General features: G+C 47.1%; 1 protein-coding gene across 3 annotated transcripts in view; it reads left to right on the top strand.

Moving 5' to 3' along the window:
* Positions 1–26,078, top strand: part of NGEF (neuronal guanine nucleotide exchange factor) — a 95,810-nt gene that overhangs the window by 52,727 nt on the left and 17,005 nt on the right. Inside the window, exons 1-3 of one of the 3 annotated variants that reach the window (XM_080669899.1) lie at positions 13,045–13,652; positions 14,299–14,444; positions 20,033–20,331. In XM_080669899.1, the coding sequence (XP_080526025.1) occupies positions 13,546–13,652; positions 14,299–14,444; positions 20,033–20,331 (552 nt within the window). In that variant the 5' untranslated portion in view covers positions 13,045–13,545. Of the gene's footprint in view, positions 1–13,044; positions 13,653–14,298; positions 14,445–20,032; positions 20,332–26,078 lie in introns of those variants that run through there. The other 2 variants (XM_080669900.1, XM_080669898.1) reach the window with 2 other exon arrangements.

Below are 26,078 nucleotides of genomic sequence, written 5' to 3'. Positions count from 1 at the left end.
CAGTGGTTTCTCAATACAAATGACCTCTTTTGGTTCATGCTTTGGACTTACCTAAAATCTTTCAAACACGAAGCATCTGGCCCCTGCTACCCCGTTACTCTCACTAAGTGGCTCCAGGCCGGGCCCTAGCAGCAACCAGCCTCAGTTCACAGCTTAGCCTCTCCTGGGCGTCTCAGATCCCAGCACAAGTAGCAGCCATCTGTAGATAGCTCCATGGGGTCAGCCCCTGCGCAGCAGCTCCTCCTCTGTAGTCATGGCCAGGTCTCACAGCTGATCAGCCTGGGGCCAATCCCTCCAAGTAATGTGCTAACAGCAATCAAGGTTGGCCTACAACAGAACAGTGCAGGTGACTGGGAAAGCTGTGCCACGTGGCCCTACAGGACACCTACTGCCTAAGGCCACTCTACCAAGACTGGGAGACATAGCAGCTCTACCTAATACACAGAAACAAACACAGGGAGGGAGCCAAAAGGAGGAGACAAAGAAAAAGGTCCCAAATGAAAGAACGGGAGAAATCTCCAGTAAAAGAACGAAACAAAATGGAGGCAAGCAAACTACCAGCTACAGAATTCAAAACAATGGTTATAGCATGCTCAAGAAACATAGTAAGAACAGCATAAAAAGGAAACCATTTTTAAAAGCCAGTCATAAATGAAGGATACACCAACTGAAATGAAGAATACATTATGGGGAATCAACAGTAGAGTAGATGAAGTAGAGGATCAAATCAGAGATTTAGAAGATAAGGAAGCAGAAAACTCCTAATCAGAACAGAAAAAAAAAAAAAATCCAAAGAAATGAGGATAGTATAAGGAGACTCTGGAACAACTTCAAGCATACCAACATTTGCATCATGGGGGTGCCAGAAGGAGAAGAGAGAGCAAGAAATTGAAAACCTATTTGAAAAAAATAATGACAGACAACTTCCCTAAGTTGTTGAAGGAAATAGTCATACAAGTCCAGGAAGTGCAGAGAGTACCAGACAAGAAGAACCAAAATAGGCATATACCAAGACACATTATAATTAAAATGCCAAAGATTAAAGACAATGAGAGAATCTTAAAAGCAGCAAGAAAAAAGCAGTTATTTACCTACAAGAGAGCTTCCATAGGTTGTCAGCTGATTTCTCAACAGAAACTTTGCAGCCCTGAATGGATTGGCACAAAATATTGAAAGTGATAAAAAGTAAGGGCCTACAAACAAGATTACCCTACCCAACAAAGCTATCATTTAGAATTGAAGGACTGATAAAGAGCTTCCCAGACAAGAAAAAGCTAAGAGTTTATCACCACCAACCAGTATTACAAGAAATGTAAAAGGATCTTCTTTAAGAAGAAGAAATAAGCCTGGCCAGCATGGCTCAATGGTTGACCATTGACCTATGAACCAGGAAGTCATGGTTCGATTCCCAGTCGAGGCATATGCCCAGATTGTGGGCTTGATCCCCAGTAGGGGGCATGCAGGAGACAGCCAATCAATTATTCTTTCTCACCATTGATGTTTCTATTTCTCTCTCCCTCTCCCTTCCTTTCTTAAATCAATTAAAAAATATATTTTTTAAAAGATTAACATTTAAAAAAAGAAATAAAAAAGGTCAAAAGTATCCTATCTAATAAAAGAGTAATATGCAAATTGACCATCACTCCAACACACAAGATGGCTGCCCCCATGTGGTCAAAGATGGCTGCCCACATGTGGACACAAGATGGCCAGCAGGGGAGGGCAGTTGGGAGGGACCAGGCCTGCAAGGGAGGGCAGTTGGGGGTGACCAGGCCAGCAGAGGAAGGGAGTTGGGGGCCACCAGGCCTGCAGGGAAGGGCAGTTAGGGGTGACCAGGCCTGAAGGGGAGGGCAGTTAGAGGTGACCAGGCCTGCAGGGGAGGACAGTTAGGGGTGACCAGGCCTGCAGGAGAGGGCAGTTAGGGGCAAACAGGCTGGCAGGCAGAAGCGGTTAGGGGCAATCAGGAAGGCAGGCAGGCGAGCAATTGGGAGCCAGCAGTCCTGGATTGTGAGAGGGATGTCAGACTGCCCGTTTAGGCCCGATCCCACCGGGCAGTCAGACATCCCTTGAGGGGTCCCAGATTGGAGAGGGTGCAGGCTGGGCTGAGGGACACACACCCCCATGCATGAATTTCGTGCACCAGGCCTCTAATGAATACTAAATGGTAATAAATGCATTATCTATCAACAATTACTTTGAATGCAAATGGATTCAATATTCCAATCAAAAGACTGAATAGATAAACATTTCTAGCAAGGATTCATCCAGGTGATGTGTACTTCAAACTGCATCCCCATCGGGAGGCATTCATATCAGCCGACCCACTGTTCCTGATACTAAGTTTCAGCATTTGGTTAATTTAGAAACTGCCAGGTTGCTCTGAAGTAAAGGTACAATTTTCCTTTTTAGCAACTAACAAGTGATAGTTTGACATCATATAAACATCCTCTTTCTATTAACCTTTCACATAGGGCTTTTAACATCTATTGATGATCCTTCCTGAAATAACCATTACATTGGGAATTGCAAAATGAGAGAGTTGTATTATCCCTCCTTCTTTTATTCATTGGTTTTCTCCTGTGAAGATGACCCCTCCTTGATTTTTTATTTGTTTCATTGTGAATATCACTATGGATTCATGGTGGTGGCTTGTGGTTGTCTAGTTCAATGTGTTTTAGTTCATTACTGTCATATTCCTTTTGATGCCCAACAAATTGTCACAAATTTGGCCAGTAGGTGTCCCTTTTAAGCTGGTTCCTATGTCCCTTTGATATATCCCTCCTGCCTTTGAGCATTTTTTATTTTATTTTATTTTATTTTATTTTATTTTATTTTATTTTATTTTATTTTATTTTATTTTATTTTGCCTTCTGACATAGCAAAATACCTTTTCTTATACTTTCTATATCCGAGATCTGGAGTCAGCCATTTCTCCCAGGAGCCCTAGTTCCTCTGAGTGCAGAATAGTATTTAGAATCCAAGATCTGGGGGTTATATGTGCTCATTAATACTGGAAGGTCATTGCTTCCAAGACTTTCCAGTAAACAGAGCTAAGAAACATGTGGGTAAGTTCATACAAATACCTTTGATTCCAACCCAGCACACAGCAGTCCTCCTCCCTCTCCTCATTCCATGTTTCCATCTCCGTTTTCTAACATTGAGGACCCTCAACATCAATATACAATATTGTAGTCTATTTATCTATTCTACAAATACACACAGAAGAATTTCACAGTTACTCCACTTGAACCATAACCAACAATGAATCTAGCGTATTCGTTTCCCAGGGCTGCTGTAACAAAGTGCCACAAACTGGACAGCTTAAAAAGAGCAGGAATTTTTTCTCTCACAAACCTGAAGACGAGAAGTCCAAAACCCAGCATTGGCAGGTCCCCTGGAAGGCTGTAGGAGCAGATTTGTCCCACGCCTCTCTCCTAGGTTCTGGTGGTTGCTGGCAACACTTGGCATTCCTTAACTGGTAGATGCATCATTCCAACCTCTGCCAACGTCTTCACATAGCATTTTCCTGTTTGTTAGTTTCTGAGTCTCTAGGTCCTAATTCCCCCTCTTCTTATAAAGACACCAGTTATTGCGTTAGGCCCCACCCCAATTTTTTTCTGTGTGGTTATGTTATCAATTTGATAGTTAGGTTCACTTGTTTCAGGTTTGTTTTTTTTTTAACTCGAGGGTTTGATCCTTTCCCCTCCCCCCAGTCTTTTAGGTTTTTAAAAATCATTTGAATATGTAAAACATCTACATGGTATGCAAGTCAAAACTATATAGAAAGGGCTTACCTTCTACCCCAACTCAGGAAATAATCATCTTTACTAGTTTCTTTTTTTTCCTTCTTCTGTTTCTTGTCAGGAGGGGAAGTGTGTGTGTAACTGTACCTTCACCTCCTTTAGTTCACATACTGCACAGGCTCTTTTGTCCCAACACTGGACCACTCAGTGTCAATTCAGGCATTGCCCTCATCCTCGTCCTCCAGCTGCACAGGACTCCATTATGTGGCTATCCTATAGTCTAGTCAACCAATCTTTGATGGGTATGGAGTTTGCTTCCAATATTTTGCTATCAATGCCCACCGGGGGTGGTCAGTGGTTGAGCGTCAACCTATGAACCAGGAGGTCATGGTTCAACTCTCAGTCAGAGCACATGCCCAGGTTGTGGGCTCGATACCCAATTGGGGGCGTGCAGGAGACAGGCAATCAATGATTCTCATCATTGATGTTTCTATCTCTCTCTTCCTTTCCCTTCCTCTCTCTGAAATCAATAAAAAATAAATTATTTTTTGCCCTAGCTGGTTTGGCTCAGTAGGTAGAGTGTCAGCCCGAGAACTGAACTGAAGGATTTCGGATTCAATTCCGGTCAAGGGCATATACCTGGGTTGTGGGCTCAATTCCCGGCCCTTGGCTGGGCATGTGCAGGAGGCAACCAAAGGATGTGTCTCTCTAACATCAATGTTCCTTTCTCTCTGTCTCTCCTCCTCCCTTCCACTCTCTAAAAACCAATGGAGAAATATCCTCAGGTGAGGATTAACAAAGGTAAATGAAATAAAAATATATTTAAAAAATAATGTCATAATGAAGGTCCTTGCACATATCTTGTTTCATGTTTCAGGATATCTTTGGGGTAAATTCTTAGAAATGGAATTGCTAGGTCAAAGAGTAAATGCACGTTGTCTTAGTCAGATTGGGCTGCTATAACAGTATAGCATAGACTAGGTGGCTTATGAACAACAAATGTATTTCCCACAGTTCTGGAGGCTGTGAAATCCAAGACCAAAGTGAGGGCTTTCTCTGGGGTTTCCTTTATAAGGGCACTAATCCCATTCATGAGGGCTTTGCCTCTTGACCTATTCACCTCCCAAAGGCCCAAAGGCCCAAGGATTTCAGCATAGAATTTGGGGAGACACAAAAATTCAGCCCATTGCATACATGCTGTTCTGTTATAGTCAACCCCCCCCCCTCCTCCACCATCTGAAGCTGGACAACTTTGCTCTCCTATCAGCAATGTATAAGAGCGCCTGTTTCCCAGAAGATTTTCAACTTGGTTAATAACAGTGTATTTCAATGCAGAAATTTCAAAGCACTCCATCCTAAAGACAGGCGCAGAATCGAATGAGATTCACAGCGTGTGAAGTGCTGAAACTGAAAGCCGTGGGTTAAGGAAGGTGTGTTCTAAGGTGCTCTCAACAGGAAGGAAATTTTCCACTCGGTTCTGTCATTTCTCTGACTCATTCTGTCGAGAAGGGTTTCCTCCTCCTGGTAAGAATCCATCACTTAAAGAAAACAGTTGATGACAGGTTAGAGCCTCTTTTCTTTTCTCTTCCTATCTTTCTTTTCTTCTTCTTCTTTTTTTTTTTTTTTTTTTTTTTAGAACAAATGCTATTTTCAAATGGAAGGATGTATTTCTGTTGAGCTTTGGACCCTCCTCTGAGACCCTTATGAAATCCCCTCGTGGTTAAGCAGAAAAGAGAGACCTATTAAGGACCATTGTTTTACCCTGAGCCTGAGAAAAAACAGCCTAGAGATCCCGCTGACAGTGACAAATAAAAGCCACTCCGAAGGCTGAGCAGCGTTTTAGAAATAGCAATCATTTAGCATGCAATCTTCACGGCATGGAAAAAATGAGACATAAGTTTAAAATTAGGGAAAGAAACATCCACTGGTCAGCTCGGGGGAGGGCTGAACAGTCAAGAGGTACAGAAATTACACTTCTTTGCTGGTAGCCTGGCTCTTTTTTCCCCAGCTAATAATGGTACTTCAGCTAAAGGTGCACTCACCTTTCAAAGGAGTAGCAAGGAGAGGAGGTTTGTATTTAGTAGATAAAAGGAAAGGGTTTGTGAGATGTTTCTGGGCTGTAATTTACCCAGAGGCACTGGGTTGATACCAAAGGAATGCCTGTGCTTTCAAGCCTCTTTCAACTCCTCCTCCACGTGGCAAATATGTCCTGAGCCTCGGGGATGTGCAAGCTCTCTGCCCGCACAGGCAGGGGGAGCAACATCAATCAGACTCCTCCTCCTCCTCGAGGAAGTGATCAAGTCTTAAGAGAAGCCCTGGGGAAGGCTATGGAGATCCCAAGAGGGAGCGAATGCAGCCAGTTATGGGTTGGAACAGGGGGTGGGCTTCACAGAGGAGGTGGCATTTGAGCCTGCATAGGTGGGATGTCTTCATGCTATTGGAGGGGGACGGGGTGTGAGAAGGGCTTGTGGTATGAGGGAGACCTGCCTTTGATGGGAGGCAGTGAATTCTGTGATGACTCCTTCAACAGGACCTTGACTTCAATAAAAGAGGAAGAAGCATTCTGGTTAGCAGTTGTACGTGTCGATTTATGGAAGGAAAGGGGGAATTTCTGGAAAAGGACTATTTTTATCACTGGGCAAATTAGAAAACCAGGTAAATGCTTTAATTTTAGAGATGCCAGGAAGTCATCCTAAATAATAATAAGGCTAATATGCAAATTGACCAACCTGTGGAACGACTGGTAGCTATGATGCTCACTGACCACCAGGGGTCAGACGCTTAATGCAGGAGCTGCCCCCTGGTGGTCAGTGCGCTCCCACAGGGGGAAGCCCGATCAGCCAGAAGCCCTGAGCCCGGCTCATGGCTGGCTGGCTGGCTGGCAAGCGCAGCGGCAGTGGTGGGAGCCTCTCCTGCCTCTGCAGCAGCGCTAAGGATGTCTGACTGCTGGATTAGGAGCGGCCCTAAGCAGGCTAAGGAACCCCCTCCAAGTGCACAAATTTTGTGCATCAGGCCTCTAGTCTACTATAAAATATGAATTCGTGATTCTTTAAGGACCATTGAATTGACACTGAAGAGCTTTTGAAAAGATAGATTTATGTAACGAATTGAGATTTTTTTTCCCCAAAGTAAATCTAGAGAAAACAAAACAGCTCAGCCCAATTCGTCAAGTTCCTTAAGGGCTCCCTCCTGTTACGTGAATGCTTTCAACTCAGCTCTGAATTTATGCACATTAAGGGACTGATGTTGTTTTCTGAAGTAACTTCCCCCTTATTACGTAAGTGACACTTTGATTGTAGAAAAAATTTTTAACACAGATGAGTAAAAAGAAGAAAATTCCCTCAGATTCCAACTGATCAACTGCAAGTACAGAGAAATGTTTTTCCTGATCATTCTTCCAGTCTTTTTTCAAATGTGTGTATGCTTAAACTTCCATCTCGGTAAGTCTATTTATAAACAAAATTAGATCATTTATAAATGAAATAAGATCATACTACCATTTAGTTTGGGAATCTGCTTGTCTATTCAATACATTATGGACATCTTTCCAGATTATTAAATATGTTAAAAGTCACTTTAGTGATATTCCATTTTAGGTATTTGTCATAATTTAAATAATCAATCTTCTATTATTGGACATTCAGGTTGCTCCTAATGTGTTACTATTATAAATAACGCTGTAATAAACAATCTTGTAGCTAATTTTTCCCCATGGATTTTATATTCCTAGAAGTAGCATCTCTTCACTAAAGGTATGAACATTTATGATATGGGTGGTCCAGACTACCCTCCAGAAAGGTCCTATCGATTCACACGCGCATCCCGGAGGCCAATGACTGTTTCCAAGCCTTGCTAACTGCCTGTTCATTTTTAAACCTCTTTGATGGCTGTGCACTTGGTATGTTTTTTAAATGATGTGCTTTCTCTTTAGGATAATATTCATTTGTTTGGTGCTAATTTCTCCGCTGCAGTCCCCAGTTTCCTTGTTAGAGTCTGTAAAATAGAAGTATCAATAGTGGTTAAAAGCTTTGAATTCCTGGGAAGACAGGTCTTGTCAACATGATGAGCAGTCAAGGACCCAGAACGGGCCCCTGGTCTGGGGGCACACCTCCCTCATGTCTCAGATGGCCCTCATGAAGCGATCGGTCTCTACCAAAGACATACTGCTCTTTTTACGGGACCCTACATCCTTGAATGCTTCGTTCTAGTGACTCAACAAAGAATATTCTTCCTACTGGATATTAAGGGTGAGGGATTTGTTTCGATAGAGAATGAAAAGTTGTCATATTACTTCTTGTTATGAAAAATACTTCTCTAAAATCCAGATATTTGCAATTTTCAAGGGACAACGTGTGAATAATAGCTAGTTATTAATTTTAACTACATGCTATTTCTTCAAGTCTACTTTGTTTATGAATGGACATCTTTTTCTTTCTCATTTCATACTGTAAGCAGTTTTGCTATATTTGTATGTTTTACTATTGGTTAAGACAAGACATTCTCCATTATAATAGTGTATGTATTTTAGTGCTAAGTGCAGGCTTCCTAAATAATAATTAATAATATCATTTTCTACTTTTGTGCTACATTATAGGACTCACTATACATAGGACTAAATGAGATCTAACTATATAGTTTACAAGGTGATTGAAAATGAATAAGCTAAGTGGAAGGAAGTGGGCTATTGGTTTCTTTACAGTTTGAATTCCCATAGCCACAAGTATCTGAACTCCCATAGCCACAACCTAAAATGTCAAGTATGTGTGCCCAGACAACTCTTTATCTAATTTTCTCCACATTTTATCCTCAATAGTATTTTTCCTTAGGTCCCCTTGTTTCAGAACACCTCTGCTGGTCAAAAGCCATAATGCTTGAACCCTGTGTGTCTCAGACTCCGTGGTTAGGGATATTCCAAAGAAACCCATAGCCCCAGGCGCTTGTCTCATTTCCCACAGTTTCAGATAAACACACCAGCATTGTAGCATCTTATCCATGAGTTATTTGGGGAACTTGTTTTGAGAATACATTTCTATCAAGGCCATACAATTGTCTGCATCTCATAATTGAAGATATGGCTACCCTTTGTCCAGCATGTGCCCCGATGGGGTAACCCAAAACCTAGGTGTGTGCCCTGACAGGGAATCAAACCTGTGACCTTTCAGTGTATGAGACAATCCTCCAATCAACTGAGCCACATCAGCCAAGGCTGAAAGGCTGCAAATTTATATCAGCCAAGGGCAGAGATGCATAGAGGTCTACTCAGAGCTTCTAGTTACCTTGTCCCTGTGGTACTGTGGCCAGTGCTAACATTCTCCTGCAACAATCTGAGACGATATTGCCAACTAGGGAAACTTGCTTGAGCCTTAGTGTCCAGTTTTTATTGGAGCCTGATCAGCTAAAACTGGTTGGCCACCCAGGTTGCTGACCTCAGTCTTCAGCTCCTCTGGAGTTTAAGCTATTGCCATATGGCCCCAAATCCCTACCTTTTCTGGTATGGCCCCAGGATCCCAGGTAAGCAAAGATACTCTTAACAGACATAAAATTCTGACGGCTTAGAGATCACCTTCCAGGAGTCCAGGGCAAAGCCCAGGCCTCTCTTTGGGCACAAATAATGCTTTACTACACAGGGCTAAACTGATTGTGCTTAACTTATTTCCACAGCATGTTACAATCCCACATTTACAAATTATCCTTATGATCAAAACTAAGGAAAGACATCCACCTCCCCCTCTCCAGTAAAATACTTCCAACCATACAACAGGACAAGTCTACTTGGGACCACTCTCCTTATGGAGAAATTTTAGTATCCATCAAATATGGGTTTCCAGGTTTCTTGGCGCTTTGGTGAGAGAGGCTACATCTTGTCCTTTCCCTAACTTTCTCCCTAGATTTTGGGGGTTCATTTATCTCTTCTAGCTTTCCATGGATTTACTGCTGGGGCTGCCTACGTGGTTTAAATTTGTTGATTTTCAAAGCAACTGAAAAAAGTCTTTTGAGAGTGATAAAAATAAACTGTGTTTATGGATGTGAAAGATGCAGTTAATTAAAAGTTATCACGCACCTGTTTCTAGATGTTTCCGATATATATTTGAGGATTATCTCCTCACTACAAAAAATAATTCCATGTCATTTTTCCTACTAGATTGAAGACTACAAATGTATTTTAATATTTGATTGTTGGCAGATCATGTAACCCTAAAAATATTTAGAATAATTAAATAGAAATGTGCAGTTCCTTATCCCACACAACACAGTCTTGACTTAGTAGCATATTCTTCCAAAATCTGCCATTAGCCAGCTGTGTGACCTTGCCATTTTAACCTTCTGGTTCTGTTCCTCTGTTCTGTCAAATAAATGTGTTGGAACAGATCATTTCTAAACTTCCTTCTGCTTCTAGAAATTCTCCCTCAGAATAAGGTACCATTTTATAAATTCAGATTCCTGAAGGCTGAGATGGCTATATAAATAAGAATCTACTTTTTCCCAACATTTCTCTTTGTAATTCAAAGGAAAAAATAAACAATCTTTAGATAAAATATATAAACTAACTAATGTTCTAAAAACGGAGCTCAACTGAGTAAATTTGAAGATCTAATTGGTTTTACTAAGTGATTCATGAGTCAGGCAACATCCCATCCAGCAAGTGGAAGCGTGTTCCGCGGATTCCCTCCAAATGGAAGATTCTTTACAGGCAGGAAGAGGGTGGAACTAAGAAGTTAAAGGAGTTGAATTATTTCAGACAAGGACCCCTTCCCTTAGGGAAGGCGGGGGTCTTACCAAGCAGATGACCCCCACTAGTGAGGACTAGGAAATTCAATACTGATTGGCTTAAAATTCCACGCCTGGCAAAATCTGAGACTGCCTTAGGTTAGTTATTACGTTTTGTTTTGGTGATGTGGCTTAGCGAAAGTGACTCCCTTTTGGCCCATTGATTCTTCTTTCTTTTTTTAAAAAAAAAATCTTTATTGTTGAAAGTATTACATATGCCCCCTTTTCTCTCCCATCCACTGATCCTTTTTTTAACACTATTTTTTTTTAAAACATACCATTACTACCTGGCTGGCATGGTTCAGTGGCTGAGCATCGATCTATGAACCCGGGTTGCTGGCTCAATCTCCAGTAAGGGGCGTGCAGGAGCCAGCCGATCAATGATTCTCTCTCATCATTGGTATTTCTAGCTCTCTCCCTTCCTCTCTGAAACCAATAAAAATATATTTTAAAAAACACACAAAATACCATTACTTCCTTAACAAATACTAGTAATTATAGAGCACCGACCATGTGCTAATCAGGCATATTTGAAAAATTTATCTACATTTTGTGAATAAAGTATATTGGAGTAAAATGTCAGTTAAATGGAGATGTTATAATTTCCTGCCTAATAAGCACTAAAATATGATAGAAAATAGAACATGGGGAATTTAGCTTAAGGTTATATGCCTTCAGAATTCAGTGACTTTCTAAACTGATTTTATAATTAGGAAGATATTTTTAGCTTATTTTTCAGCTGGAAGGTTTTATTATGCTCACCTTCATGCTCACAGCTGGCTAACAGTTGTATGTGAAACACAGTCTACTCTTGTATTATTATTAATTAATTATTGTACAAACAACTATAAACCTACTTTTGCCCACCCCATATGTAATTTCACTTGAATATTTTCTGATTTAAAAAAAAATTTTAATCTTTTTCCCTTGGTGCAGCAAAATGCAAAAGTAACAGCTTCACTGAATGTTGCACCCAGATTGAGAGGTGGTGAAGCCATGCAAAGCAGGAGGTTCTAGGGATCGCCACACATGCTCTTCCTTGGACCCTGATGAAAGATGAGTAGGACATGGTAGTGCCCAGCCTGGAGGAGCCCGTGGCTTCGTGTAAGGATAGCCCTATTCACAGAGAATTACAGTGTCGGCGGCCAATGCTGCTGGTTACACAAAGGAAAGGGCCTAGGGGAGGGGCGCCCCAGTGCGCCTCCACCCACCAGAGTAATTACTTGACCCCAGGAGCAGAGAGCCCAGAGCCTGGAAAAGTGTGTGAAACCAAAGCCTCAGAGGAGTCAGCAAGGACAGTAGCTCTAGGAAGCTGGCAAGGAACTGAAGAGCCCATTTCAATGCCAAGAGGCTGGCCTTCCCTCCCCCCTCCCCCTCCCCCCCCACAGGTGATGGTACTCCAAGGCGGTTGTTAAGCAGGGGAGGGACCAAAGTAGCCCCATATTTTAGAAAGGGGACAAAGAGAGGATGAGCTGGGTGGGGGTAGGTTCAAGGATTGAGGTAGTGCTTTAAAGGACTGGGGACCCAGGGGGCTCAGTGAGGCACTGGCATGTAGGTGACAGGAGGTGCAGGAGAAGTGGAGGCCAGCTCTCACCTCTTCTGCTGGCCTCCTGGTTGCTGGTGGCAGGGGGAGATGTGAGTGTCCTGGTGGAGTGTTTAGGGCACAGCAGAAAGAGATGGCCAGAGAGCAAATAGAAATGTAGAGCTCAACAGGAGGCTGTCTGTCTGGAGACATGTGGAAAGAGTCAGGGAAGAGAGGAGCTTGGCTTGGAAAAAGAGGAGACCAGATGGCTGTCACGAAGATATTCTGAGGCCTGAAGGGCACGAGATGGGAACTGTCCATTCTGACCCCTAGAGGAAACTAACTTTTACACAACTGCTATGTTCTAAGCTAGACGACTGGCTAAGGAACCTAGCAAAGCTAACTGAAACCCTCCCACCAGTATTTGCATCCCCAAACAAGGAATTGGTTCATTTAAACACATTTAGAGCCCCCTGCGTTCTGCACTCCCCACCCCTGTCCGCAGGTACCCTCTCGCACTGGCCCTGGCCCACAGCCTCAGAAAGGACACCGGGCAGTGTGCCCGCTGGAGGAAATCCCTCTAGATTTCCGCGGGCCACGGGATCACTCACACTCCACTGGGCTCCCGTTTTTATTTGCTTTCTGTATCCAGAAGCGGATTCAACTAGTTAACACGAAGGTGCAGATTCCAAGAGTCAACGTGAGGGAGCAGGGACGCCGGAGGTTTGGGGCACTTTGTCTCTCCTCCTCTAGCTCCACCATACCCACCCCGGGCCGGGCCGCGCCGCCAGGGCCTGCGGGTCGCTGGGGGCGGCCAGACGCGCCGGGAAGAAGCCTCTGCGCCAGCCCCCTCTCCGTAGCCAAGGTGCAGGGGCTCCCTAAGACCCCAGTCTCGGCCTCGGACTCCCTCAGACAGAGGCATTTTCGGGCTGAGCCTGGATTCACAGAGGCAGGGTTCCCCGGCCGGTCCCAGCGGGAGACCGCAGAGGATGTGCGGCATCGCCCGGCGGAAGTTCGAGGGCGTGAAGGGCAGAGGGTCACCTCGCCCGGACCTTCCAAGTTCTCCTCCCGAGCCGGTGGGGTCCGGCCAGGCGACGAGGAGGGGGCGGTAGGCGGAGGGCGCAGTTCGCTGACACCCACGCATCCTGCCCTCCTCCACACACCCGAGCCCGGTGCGGTGGCGGCGGGAGAGCGAGGCGCGAACCCCGCGGGAGGTGCGCGTCCGCCGCCAGGGTCGCGCCCAGCCCCGATCTCCGCCCCGCGCCGCCTGGACTCGCCCCCGCCGAGCGCGCCCCTCCCGCCTCCCCCGTTGCCATGGCAACCGCGGGATCCTCCAGGCGCGCGTCCGCCCGCCCGCCCGCCCGCGGGAGCGCTCGGCTGCGGCAGCTGCAGCTCCGACTCGAGCAGTGCGCCGTGCGCCCCGGATCCTGAGTCCACTCGTCGCCCCTGGCCGGGCTGCGGGCCCCAGCGCGCCCCTTGACCCTGCCCCCGCGCCGGCCGGCCGCTGGCCCCATGGAGCTGCTGGCCGCAGCTTTCAGCGCCGCCTGCGCTGTGGACCACGACAGCTCCACCTCGGAGAGCGACGCACGCGACTCGGCGGCGGGACACCTGCCCGGCAGGTGAGGACTAGCCGGCGCCCGGACGCGCGCGTCGCCCCCGCGTTCCTCTGGCCCCAGCTCGCGCCGCCCTACCTCCCGTGGCCTTGGCCCCGTGGGCCCCGTCGTCCCTCACTCCACCCCGGTCCCTGTCGTGCCCGCACCCGACTGGGGTTAGTGATGAGTCCTAGCCCGGCCGCTGACGCCCATGTCCCTGCCCCGGGCCGCCTCCCGCGCCCTCTCAGGAGCACCCTGGTCGCGATCGTCTTGCTAGGCATCCCCTTCTCCACGTCGAAGGACCCTGGGACTGGAGGACCCAAGCCCGAAAGGGACTGGGGACCGGTGACAGCGGGCGGTGCGGGGTGCTCAGTGCGGGCTGGGCTCTTGGCCGCGGGACCCGTTGGGGCGTCCGGGCGGCGCCGCCGTGGAGAGAGCGGGGAGCGCCAAGTTTCCGATGCCTGCCCGCGAGCTCCGAAAACATGAAGGTTTTGGACGGGCTGGTGTGGGAATGAATCACTCGGTCGCGCCCTGGTGCTGTGACAAAAAGGGCCTGTGGGACCCGCCTGGACGGTCCCGGGCGGGTCCAGCTGGCCACGGCCGCGTCTCTCGCCAGCTAGCCAAGGTGTGTCGTTGCTTAAAAATAACTGGTCCGGCCCCTGCTTCTTTCTAGCAGTGAGTCATCCTCCACCCCGGGAAATGGGGCCACGCCCGAGGAGTGCCCAGCTCTGGCCGACAGCCCCACCACACTCACGGAGGCCCTGCAGATGATCCACCCCATTCCCGCCGACTCCTGGAGGAACCTCATCGAACAAATAGGTAGGTACTCGAGCGGTGGCTGCGCTTCTCGGGACAAATGTGGGCTCCTGGTGGACTCTGAGGGACCCCCTGCTACTGAGATACCCCTGCGTTTCTGTGAGGAGGCTAGGGAACGTTTTTGTTGTTGTTTTTAATATATTTTTATTGATTTCAGAAATGAAGGGAGAGAGAGAGAGAGAGAGAGAGAGAGAGAGATCAATGATGAGAGAGGGACCGAGCTCACAACCCAGGCATGTACCCTGACGAGAAATTGAACCATGACCTCCTGGTTCTTGGGTGGATGCTCAACCACTGAGCCATGCCGGCTGGGCCTAGCGAACGCTTTGACATGTTTGATTCTAAATTGTTCTATAGGCAAAACTGCCCCATTTTAATAATGCTGCATAATTGGGCTTTAGCAAATGCATTTCTGTCCTGCTCTCTCTGGAGAGGTCTACCTGCCCAGGCCCTTGTCACTTCTGTGGGAAAGACCAAGAGAGAAGTGCTGCTAGGCCAGGCAGGGAGGACCCCAGGATGGGGTCTGGGGAAGACCTGGAAAGAGAGAGAATCTGCAAAAAAAAGGGGCCTCTGGGGAGAGCTAGGCTCACAGGTGCAATCAAGGAAGAGGAGGCAGTGGCAGACTTTGCACAGGGGACAGGTAAAGTAGAGAGAAAATGGGGACCCCCCCTCCCAGCCCCTGGGTTAAGGAAGCCTAGTTCCACCTGCCTGTCCAGGAGGGTGGCCGAGAGGTGGGGGATGCAGCCGTTTATGTCCAGCTCAGCACAGCTGCAGCTGAAGCCCTGTGAATGCAGAAAGTGGATTGAGGAGTCCCACATACGTGAGCACTTGCATTTCAAAGTCAAAAATTGCTAATAATATCAAACTAGTTCTTCCCATGTGGGTTCCCTTACTCAGAAAATGGTACCGGCTGCTTGGTAAATCTTGTTTTTCAATGTCGTCAGAGCAACAGTCTATTTGTTCAATTGAAATTCTAGGTTTGGAAAATTTGCTCCCTAAATATCATCATTGCCTTTCATCCCAAATGCTCAGACAGACAGGAGGTGTCTCGAGTGGAAGTGGAGCATCCGTGGCCCCAGAGGACGCCGCGTTTGGGAGACTTTGGGGGCGGCACACTCTTCCCTGGCAGGGGTTTTTCCAAACTGAGCCCCAGAGGAGCTGAGCCCTTGCAAAGCTGAGGGGGTGGAGCGCACACAGCACGCTGTGAAGCCGCTGACTCCAGAAATTTTGTTCCCAGCAGGCCCCCTGAGTGTCAGGCCGGGTGGGATGGTGGTGGCGGCGGCTTTTCCCTTTGTTTCTGGGGGAATGGAGAGGGGCTGATCTGAGAACAGACTCCTGAAAACGCCTTTCTCCCACCTCCCTGCCACACTGTCCTTCCTAATGAGGAGGGCCACCTCTGCCTTGGCAAATGCTGGAAGCCTAGGCTTCTACCCTCTTGAAAGGGATCCTCTTTGGCTAAGATCGATGCCATGGCTAGGAAGGAACTCGGCGTGGGGCTGGGAGGCTCCTGTCTGTGCTACGGGCATGTGGAGACTCCTCTCCTGGAGACAGCGGGACCTGCTGAGCCAATGCATAAACCTGAAGCTGGGAGTCAGGGGCCTTGAGCTGTGGTGCCTGCCCATCTTTGCCCCCAGTTTCCTCGTGTGCCAAAGAGCAGAGACTGGCATGGTAACTATCTTTTTCTGGCTCCTGGGCTAGATCCATAGTAGGTGCTCCACAGATGTGCACAGAGCTGTTGCTGCCTTCTTCTCACATTCTCCCTTACAGAGCCTACACCAGCCTACCTGCTGTTAGCTCTGTGAATGAAGTGAATTATTTGCCAGGGATCAGAAAAGGATAACAGATTCCTAAACACACAGTGTAACTGAGAGGGGAGGAAGGTGGAATGACTATGTGGGCACTTTGCAGACCACTGTGTTGGATTTTGCAGTGGCTCCCACAGAGGCCAGAACAGAATTATGACAGGATTATGCATGATATGGTATATAACCATCGTTATAGATGGTGGACCCTGTGACTCTGGGATTGTGTGTGTGTGTGTGTGTGTGTGTGTGTGTGTGTACATGTATGTGCATGCATTACTGTTGTTTATGACACTTAGTAAATGCTTGGCATATAGAAGGTGCTCAGTAAAAAAATAAAAGACTCTCTGTCCCTTCAAAGTTTCCATTTGAAGGATTCAAGGAACAAAGTTATTCTGTTCAGAAAGTTAGATTTTGAATGACTGAAGACTTTGAAGAAGAGCTGGGAACTTGCCCTCATGTGCAGGGCAGCACAGCCAGCCAGGTATAGATCATTTTAATAAGGAGAGATGGGAATGAAGCCTTCTAATTCTGCATGGATATAATATCAGGTGCAGGGTTTTATAGGTAAAATTAATTTCCATGTAAAGTTGTGCTTGCTAAATGTACAAAATATAAAGTAGGAAAACATCATATATTAACAGTACATTGAGCACAGAAATTTAATCAATAACAGTTCCTCAGGTAAAAGTACTCTCTATTGTAATCTGAATTTTAAAGCTAAAAATAAAAAATAAACAGGATATGAAAAATGGGGACACGGTGTGTCAGATAACTCTGTGTAATCACAGTAACTCTAGGAAAATTGATTTTTAAATACATATTTTAAATACTACAAAAAGAAATATGACATTTTAAGAATATTCTAAAAGCATTTGTATTGGAAGTCTTTGGTTGAAAGTAGCAGAATAGCCAGCAAAATAAAATAAAATAAAATAACCTTAAACAATGTAAGTATTCTATCTCAGTTAATGAGTCCAGGGGTAGGATGTTCAGCAGTTGGTTAATTCATGTCACAAGATAGCTGCCACAGCTCCAGACATCACATCCTCAAGCAGCCATGTATAAAAGCAAAATGGGGCAGTTTGTCTTCAAGTGTCTGTTGGGGAGGGACATCTTTTTAAAAAGCTATCTCCCTTACTCTCCTCAACCAGATTGTGTCATTTGCTTATGTCTAAACCCACCACTGGCAAGGGGGTGGGAACTATGACAGAAAGTTTTGATCAGTCAACATTCACTCACTTCCCTGAGCACAGAATGGGTCAGCACTCAAACCCCACCCCTGTCAGCTGGGAAGAAGGGTTGTGAGGGGATAGGGGAGAGGCAGCCAATGGTGTCTGCCACGATGTGATTTCAGAAATATTATTTTCAATCCAACTACTCACCTTGCTAATATTGCTGTCTTCTTCTTTTTTTTTTTTTTTTTTTTTTGCATGTGATAGTGGATATAGTTTTTTAAAAATATTTTTTTATTGATTTCAGAGAGGAAAAGAGATGGAGATAGAAACATCAATGGTGAGAGAGAATCATTGATCTGATGTCTCCTGCACGCCCCCTGACTGGGGGTCGAGCCCGCAACCCAGGCATGTGCCCTGACCAGGAATCAAACTGTGACCTCTTTGTTCATAGGTCGACAATTGGTTTGCCACGCCAGTTGGGCTGGAGATAGTTTTTAACCCATGATTTTTTACCCATTATTTTTTTTACCCGTGACTGTAGCGTACATGAGATGTATTTTTGAACCTTCAAAAAGATGCCAAATTAGGTATTTTGGGAAGCTTGGAAACTGCATTTTTAAAAGGTGTTCAATTCAACAAATAAGTATGTACCTACTATGTGGGGGAGGCACTGTGCTAAGCATTGAAAAGTGACTCCAAGTCAACTGTGGGAACATAGTTTCTTTAAACCTCCATAAACTCAGTATCAGAATCACAGAATAATTGGTTTACTGTTGACAACAATAGAGATCTTGTGCTCATGACTGAACCAGTTTACGTGGTGACATTAAACCTCTGTCTTTATAGATCTTCAGTCCAGATTGCATTTAGTGTAGACTAGGTTTTCTTTTTCATTCCTTTGTCAGATTAACTCTATGCTGTATTCTGCTGGAATGTAACCTTGTACAATCACAGGATCTTAATTTTTTAAACAAGTTCTACACTTTGTGTAAAGTCTTTATCATTTAGTGTCATGCTACATAGGAAGCCAACTAGTTTAATCCAAAGAATGGATTTAGCTCTGCTGGCGTGGCTCAGTGGTTGAATGTTGACCTGTGATCCTGGAGGTCAGGGTTTGATTCCCAGTCAAGGCACATGCCCAGGTTGTGGGCTCGATCCCCAGTGTGGGGCATGCAGGAGGCAGCCAATCAATGATTCTCTCTCATCAATGATGTTTCTATCTGTCCTTTCCTCTCTGAAATCAATAAAAGTATTTTTTTAAGAAAAAGAAGGATAATAGGCAATGTTTGTACTGCATTATAAGAGACAGTGCTATGGAAGTGGTGCATTTATCTGTATCAGAAGTTTCCTGGGAGAATCATCTTTGTTTTGTGAATAGACACATCAAAGGTCTGACCACTCTCCAGACCAGTATGTCCAGCTGCTCACTGGACCTCTCCACCTAGGTGCCCCTCAGCTGCCCACTGGATCCCTCCACCATCCCCTCTCCTGGCCAGACCCTCCTGTGTTCCTCATCTCCTTGAATGGGGCCAACCGACCTTGTTGCCAGTCTGAAAACCTGGACATCATTCATGACCCAGCAGCACCAGGGCATGTCTTCCACTTTATCACTGTGCCCTGACAGGTGGGCTCCATCCCTCCACCCCACAACAGCTCAGGCCTGCCTCCATCATCACTCCTGCAGAACTGTCGCAGCCTCTTCCCATCGGGGCCTCCTAAAACGGACCAGAGCTGCTTGCCCGAGGTCTCTTGGGGCCTCTGTCTTGCCCAGAGGATAGACTGCCACCTCCATGGTATGGCAGGCAGACAAGACCCTTGGAGTCTGATGCCCCTCCTCCCAGCCTCACATTCCCGCTCCCCCTTCCCACCCAGTTTCCCCTCTCCCTAGGCTAGGACCCCCTTACTGCAGAAGCTTCCTGCTGCTCCCTGGTGATGAGACAGCCCAGCCCCTAAGCCAGGATGTCTGAAATGGGTTTTTCCCTATGGAGGAGGTGCTACCTCTGTGCTGATTCATAGGCACCCCCAAATCTCCTTGGAGACTTAGAATACATTTACTTCAAGTACAGTTTGTCAGGGAAGTAAGTCTGAACTGCAAAAGCAAAAAAAAGGAATCTTTCCCTTTTGAATCCTAAGGATGGTGAAATGTTTTTTCCTTCAAAATGAGAACTGACAACTACTCCCAGTTCACAAATGAACATGCTCGAGTTTTAATATGGAAGCCTTTAAGGCCTTGAAAGCATCCTGTGGGGATATTGAAGCGTAATTGGGACATTTCCATCCACTCTGCACACGTTGGTTATTAACACATCAAGTTGTGGATTCTTGTTTGCCAAGCAGGGTTCCCAGCAGGGTTCACGTGTGGGGAAAGCATATATTTGTGTGATTGGATTTTAAACCAGTTCAGGGGTTTCTTTAGCCTTCTTTGGAAAAAACTTACAAGGGCTGATCCTTCCCGGGGAGGGAAGGCCTGGCAGTAGTTGGCTGAGGGTCTGTCTTGGTGTATTCCTGGGGCCCTGGCCCTTAGGAGAAGACAAAGCCTTGCCTTAGTGATTCAGAAAGATCTTCATCTGAAATATTTTTCTGCTCTTCATTCCAATTCTATCGGTTTCAGGGCTCCTATATCAGGAATACCGAGATAAATCAACTCTCCAGGAAATTGAAACCAGGAGGCAACAGGATGCAGAAATACAAGCCAATGACCTCCACTCCCCATCCAGCGAGGAGACGCCTGAGGAGGAGGAAGAGGAGGAGCCAGAGGAACTGGCAAGCCCACCTGAGAGGAGGGCTCTGCCCCAGATCTGCCTGCTCAGCAACCCGCACTCCAGGTTTAACCTCTGGCAGGACCTCCCAGAGATTCAGAGCAGCGGGGTGCTGGACATCCTCCAGCCGGAAGAGATTAAACTGCAGGAGGTGAGGGGGCCTGGGGTGGGGTGGGGGGCCAGGGGGTGTTTTAACCAATGTGCCTTGAGGCTGCCCAGCAGGCTCTCCCTGAGAAGTCCTCGCAGGGTTCATCCGCCCAGAACATGCAGGAAAATTCCCTTATTTCACAGGCAACAAAAAACAGCTCGTTACCTTGTAGGATAGCTCAATCCCAACACTGAGTGTTCTCAGCATAGTGGTTTCATTACATAGCAAGATTGCATTCTTTAAATCCACTGTTATTGTTGGGAATTTCCTGGCACCGGTGACCACTAATGCTCTAGGTGGTGTGGAGCAAACTGTGACTGTGAAATCACTTCCGTTGGTGCTTGGCTTCTCACTCAGTCTTAGCCCACAACTTGATTGTGCTGTCGCTAGAACCTCGGGTGAGGGGAGGCTCTGAAAGAAAGCCCTAGCATGCCCACCCCCTCTTGAACTGGCACTTGCTTCTCTGCCCTCTCATTGGGTGGTCCAGGCAGACTGCCCATCGATGTAGTAGGCTGAGGTATTGATGAGGTGCCTCCTGGTTTGGGGCCACCAGGCAGAAATAATCAATTACAAATGAGCAGTAACAGTAACAGTAGCTAAGAAATTTAAGTGTTCACTTTAGTTGCACAAAGATTGTTTGGTATAAAGGGGAAAAAAAATCCGTGGAATAGGGAGACAAGAGTATGGGGTATGGTCAATAGTAAAGAGAGAGACTGGGTGAGAGAAATGGTGAGTATGCAAGTGTGTGTTCGTTGTGAAATTTAAAAAGTGGGTACAGAGGGGAAAATGAAATGCAGAGATTGGGTTTTTCCACTGGTTCAATCCAGACCCCATCATATCTATTTTCTCGAGTCCCTCTTGGGCCGCCCTGCCCCTCCAACCCCTCCCCTCCCCTACCCCTTGCACTCACCTACTCCTTGAAGCTGCACTTGAACCTGTTTGTGTTTGTTGCTGGTTGCAGTCCTGACACCATATCTCTGCCTTCTCTGACCTGTTACTTACTCTTGCACCAGATTCTGTAGACACGTTTGCTCTTCTCGTTTATTTGAAAGGGGAGCTACAAACTAGGCACACAGTTAGTGACCAGGACTGAGAATCTTCCTGCCCAGGGCTGCCTCACTCAGACCCGGTTGCTCCATGCTCCGCTCCCTGGGAGAGCTTGAGGAAGCTGATTTTTGAAGGGCCGCCTACGGTTCACCTGCACCCTGTACAGCACTATCAGGAAATATTGGTTTAAACTCTGACATCCCTGGGGCCGTGAGCAGTGATTTGGAAATGGCTGCATCGAGAGTTTTATATGCACCTTCTGATGTAAATGATGTCTAGTCATCAGAGGCATTCCGCTGAGGCAGGGGGAGCTGGACAGAGGAGAGCCCACCAAGTTTTGCCCACGGAAGCAACCAGGTGGAAGGTGCTGGGAGACACGGAGGAACCCCCTCCGTGTGGCTGTCCCTCCTCCCCAGGAGACCCAAGGGCTACGTCAGCCACAGGCAGGCCGCTGTCCCTGACTTTCTTGTTGAAGGAATTATACAACACAATTTTGCTTTTGGTTTCTTTCACTCAATATTACCACCCTGGGGCCATTTTCTCCCCTTTTAATCCTCAGAGCAAGGAAAAGAGACCGGTTGTGTGTTGGGGAGGGGAGATGATTCTTTTTCACCTTGATAATTTGAGAAATGAAGGTTTTTAATATTTTGGAAAGCTTAGAGATAAATCCTAGTAGAACTTAAAATAGGATATAAACCTCCCACCACATGAGCAAAGCTAAATGTAGAGAAAGCAGGGCCCTTGCAATAAAGGAAAGCAAACGGGAGAAGCACAAAACCAAGCAGCACACGATAAGGTGGCCGAGTTCATGGCAAAGGGGTGAGGTACAACAATAAATGTGGATTGCTTGACTCCTCCACTGAAGGACAGGGGTTCTCCAATTGGTTGGAAAACTGAACCCTCTGTGTTATCAGACAGCGTAGAATTCAGAGCAAGGAAAGTTACCGCAGGAGACAATGAATCCTTTTGTATTGTCAAACGCATCGCTTCATTTTTTAAATTTAATTTTATTATTATTGTTATTATTTTTGTTAATCCTCACCCAAGGATATTTTTCCATTGGTTTTTAGAGAGATTGGAAGGGAGAGGGAGACAGAGAGAGACCTCTTGGTTGTGCTTAGAATGTGCTCCCTCCTGTATTCTACTCTGGAAAAATGAAGCATCTGAGTCTTCCTTGGAGTCCGAGACCCTGACATGGGTGGGTATAACACACACACAGAGTTTTGAATGCCTGCTCGTATAAGTGGACTTTCCTGTGCATTTGTATCAGGGAGGAGCCAACTCGGGTAATGTCCTGGAACCAGCAAGGCTCTCACTTAAATTTGTGGGTTCAAAGTGGCATTTTGTTGTCGTAGCTCATATCATAGGTCGTTCCAAGGTAGTTTCCAAACCGGGAGGCAAGGGCTCGGGCTGCACGGTATTCCTTAGGTCACATCTTTCCTGGTCCCAGTTGCCCGTTGGGTTCAGTTCAAATAGGCATTCTCATTCGAGGTGCATCTTCACCCACCCTGGACAGCTCGCCACGGTCCCTGGTCCTGGGGAGCTGGGTGTGCAGATTTTGAAAAATGAGCAGGGAATATTTTGAGTGTCTCCAAGGAAACAGGGACACACATACACTCACGCGGTTGTCCTGCCCAGCTGGCACTGTGGCAGCACAGCCCCAACATGCCCAGACTTCCAGCTTCGCCCTGCTGGGAACCAGAAGGGAGGAGACTTGCACCGGGAGCCCCTGGGTCTCCCCAGGGGAGCTAGCCAGTTAGGGTACAACTCACCGTCTGTCCCAGTGGTCTCTCTGACATCAGGGCTGCGTTTCCATTGTTTGTCAACTTATCTTCACAGCGTAGACCTTAAATGTATTTTCTTTTCTTCTTTTTTTTTTTTCCAAAAAAAAAAAGTGCTTTGAGAGGTTAGAAGGCAGTTACTGAGGGTTTTCATCAAAAAATTAAATTGTGATTGTTATTTTATTCAGCAACCCTCATTGGATCATATATTTGTCTCTTTGGGACAATTCAGCAAATTAATCCCACATTGGGAGGGAACAGGGGTGTTTGCACCTTAACTTAAGGTAGACAGTAGCCATCGCCCCAAACCCCAGAGAGCTCCTGTTCTGTTTGACTAGAAAGCAAGCACCTATGACTTTCCAGGCAGAGACAATTTAACAAAGTGACAGTGTTAGCATTTATCGTTTTTAAGGTGAATCCTTTGGGTAAGTAATTTATGCACCTGATATAAGGTTCAAAAAGAGCAAACAGATTTATAGTGAAGGGGAGGGAGTCTTCCCACCCCTACCCTGGTCAGGGCCTGAGCGTGCGCGGTGAAATACTATGTACATTTTTCTAAATCTTTCCATATCAGCCCAAGTAGAGAACCCCACTCTTTTTTCTCTCCTCTCCTCCTCCCCCTCCTCCGTCTTCTCTGTCTCTCTTTTGGTAGCTTTATGAGGCTCCATGGTTTATGATGTTGCTGGACAATTGCAGTTCCTAAGGACCGTTGCAGCATTATTTATAGTAATGAAATGCTGAGATTTATACCATGGGAATTGCTAAGTGGAATTGTTGGTTTAAAGATTACATGTTTTTAAAATTTTGAGAAGATACAGCCAAATTATCTTCACACTTTAGCCGTGTATGAGGGTGCTGGCTCCCTGTACTGTCATCCACGGAGTTTATCGTGACCCATGTGCCAGGTCGTAGATGGTATCTCGTTGTGCTTTTAACTCACACTTTTCCTATTGTGCAAACCTGTGTCTTTAAAACTTAAACTTTTTTACTATGTGCTTTTTTGTAACTTATTAACCAGATCACCTGGAGCAAACATAACAATGGGCCCTCAGTTGTGGGACTTGCTAAGGCTTGGGTTTGGGCTGCTGGTGGTGTGTGGCGTGCACCGGGCACCCCAATGCTTTCATGTGTGGCTTACATTTAACATGTGATCCCTAGTCCCACAGCAGTGCCAGGAGTTAGTTGTCAGCCATGTGACAGCCGGGGCCCCATGGGCTCACTCAGCCTTGCCCTCCTGGCGTTTCCTTTGAGGACTGGAGCTCGCTGCAGCGGGCCGGGGCACAGGCTGGGAGTCATCTCTGCTTGTGGGGTGTGAATGACTGTATTGGCCACAGACGTGAGGAAAGCACCACGTGGGGGTCCCCAGAGAATCCTGAGCTGTGAGAAGGAGGCAGGGAGGTGACTAGCTTTGAGTGTGTGATGCTAGGGGAAGGAGGGGCCGGGCAGTACCAACGGGAACGTTGGAGCAGGTGTGGAGGACCAGTACGGTGAGCTTGCTGGCCCGACATGAGGACCTAGGGTGCACGGAGAAACACAACACAGCTGAACTGTGTCAGCGCACAGGCAGCTCTGGGTCAGCCATCTGCGTTCCTAAGGACCAGTGCTGTGCTTTGGGGCTGGTTGTCGGCCCTCCTGGGCCAGAAGCAGGTTTTTCCTCCAGGCTGTCTCACCACCCCTGCTTCCTCTTTCATCCCCCTTGCTGGTAGGCTGAGAGCTCCTTTGCTTCTTTAAATGCTTTGCTCCAACAGATGGTCCAAGTGGACTAGTTCTTGGCCACTCCAGTCCTGAGGCTGCCTGAGGTCTCTGAACCCCAAGCGGATCCCAGTACAGTGCTACTTTGTGTGTGTGTGGGGGGGGGGGGGAGGGGGGAGGTCCTGGCTCTGCACACCTGTGGGTGTCTCTGGGCAGCTGCTGTGGTGCCAGCCCGGGTCTGCAGTCCCCGAGGAGGGAGACACTCCCTGCCTGAAGCTCACCCTGCAGCTGAGCGCCAGTGATTTCTCTGATGTGCTGTTTCCTTCCTTTGGAGGGAAATCTAAATTTACTGAGAAAAATATGTTCTAATGCCTCCCGAGTGTGGCAGGGGAGGCCTGTGGGGGGATGGGCATGGCTTCAGAGCCCAGGGCAGCAGCCCCCGTGGCCCTGTGGACACAGGCTGTGTCTCTGGCCCACGCCACAGAGGGCACGGGCTCAACATGTTATGCAACATGTTACAGCAGCCTGTTGTTCCCCACTTGACACCTTCCAGTGGCCTGGGGCCAGCCCCACTGCCTCACTCGCCGCCTCCTCCTGGAGTCCTCACGCCTTCCCTGCACGGGCGCCCCTGGAATGGGCCTTCTTGTCAAAGTTTGGGATGTAGCCCCAATGTCACGTCCTGGGCCAGGCCCTCCCTGACTGGAGCACCATCCATGAAGCGTGGTCCTGTGAAGGCAACGCCCAGCGGTTGGACCCATAGTGACCCTACAGGTCTGCAGGTGCTTTGAGATTGGCCTGCTCCAGGCTGAGCACTTCCTGCTAGGAACTGTGGCTTAGCGGGTGTAGTGATTCCCGCTCACAGCAGAGGTCTGGCCAACTCCAAGGCCAAGGCCTTGGACACTCTGCTGCTCTGAGGCCCATGGGGACACCAGGCCCACCACAGCGCTCGCTGACTGCAAATGTCCTGGACTGACCCCTCTGAAGAAATGGCCGAGTTGACCTGTGACCCACTAACACTGAGGACCTACCCTTCTCAGAGACGCCACACGGGAGTGGGCTCTGCAGTCGCAGGGGTGGAACATACCAGGAGTAATGTGATAACTGGCAGACATCCAACGGAATAGTCGGATGCTGAGAGCACCCCTGGGAGACCCAGCTGTGATTCATAAAATTCAGGTCAGCCTAATTGAGTGTTCCCTGGAGACAGCTATCCTGTGTGAGCCCAGCAGA

Source organism: Plecotus auritus (genome assembly GCF_963455305.1).
Source record: "Plecotus auritus genome assembly, chromosome: 5".
Lineage (NCBI taxonomy): Eukaryota > Metazoa > Chordata > Mammalia > Chiroptera > Vespertilionidae > Plecotus > Plecotus auritus.
The sequence above is the reverse complement of the archived record's forward strand: the minus strand, read 5'-3'. Positions and strand labels throughout refer to the sequence as shown.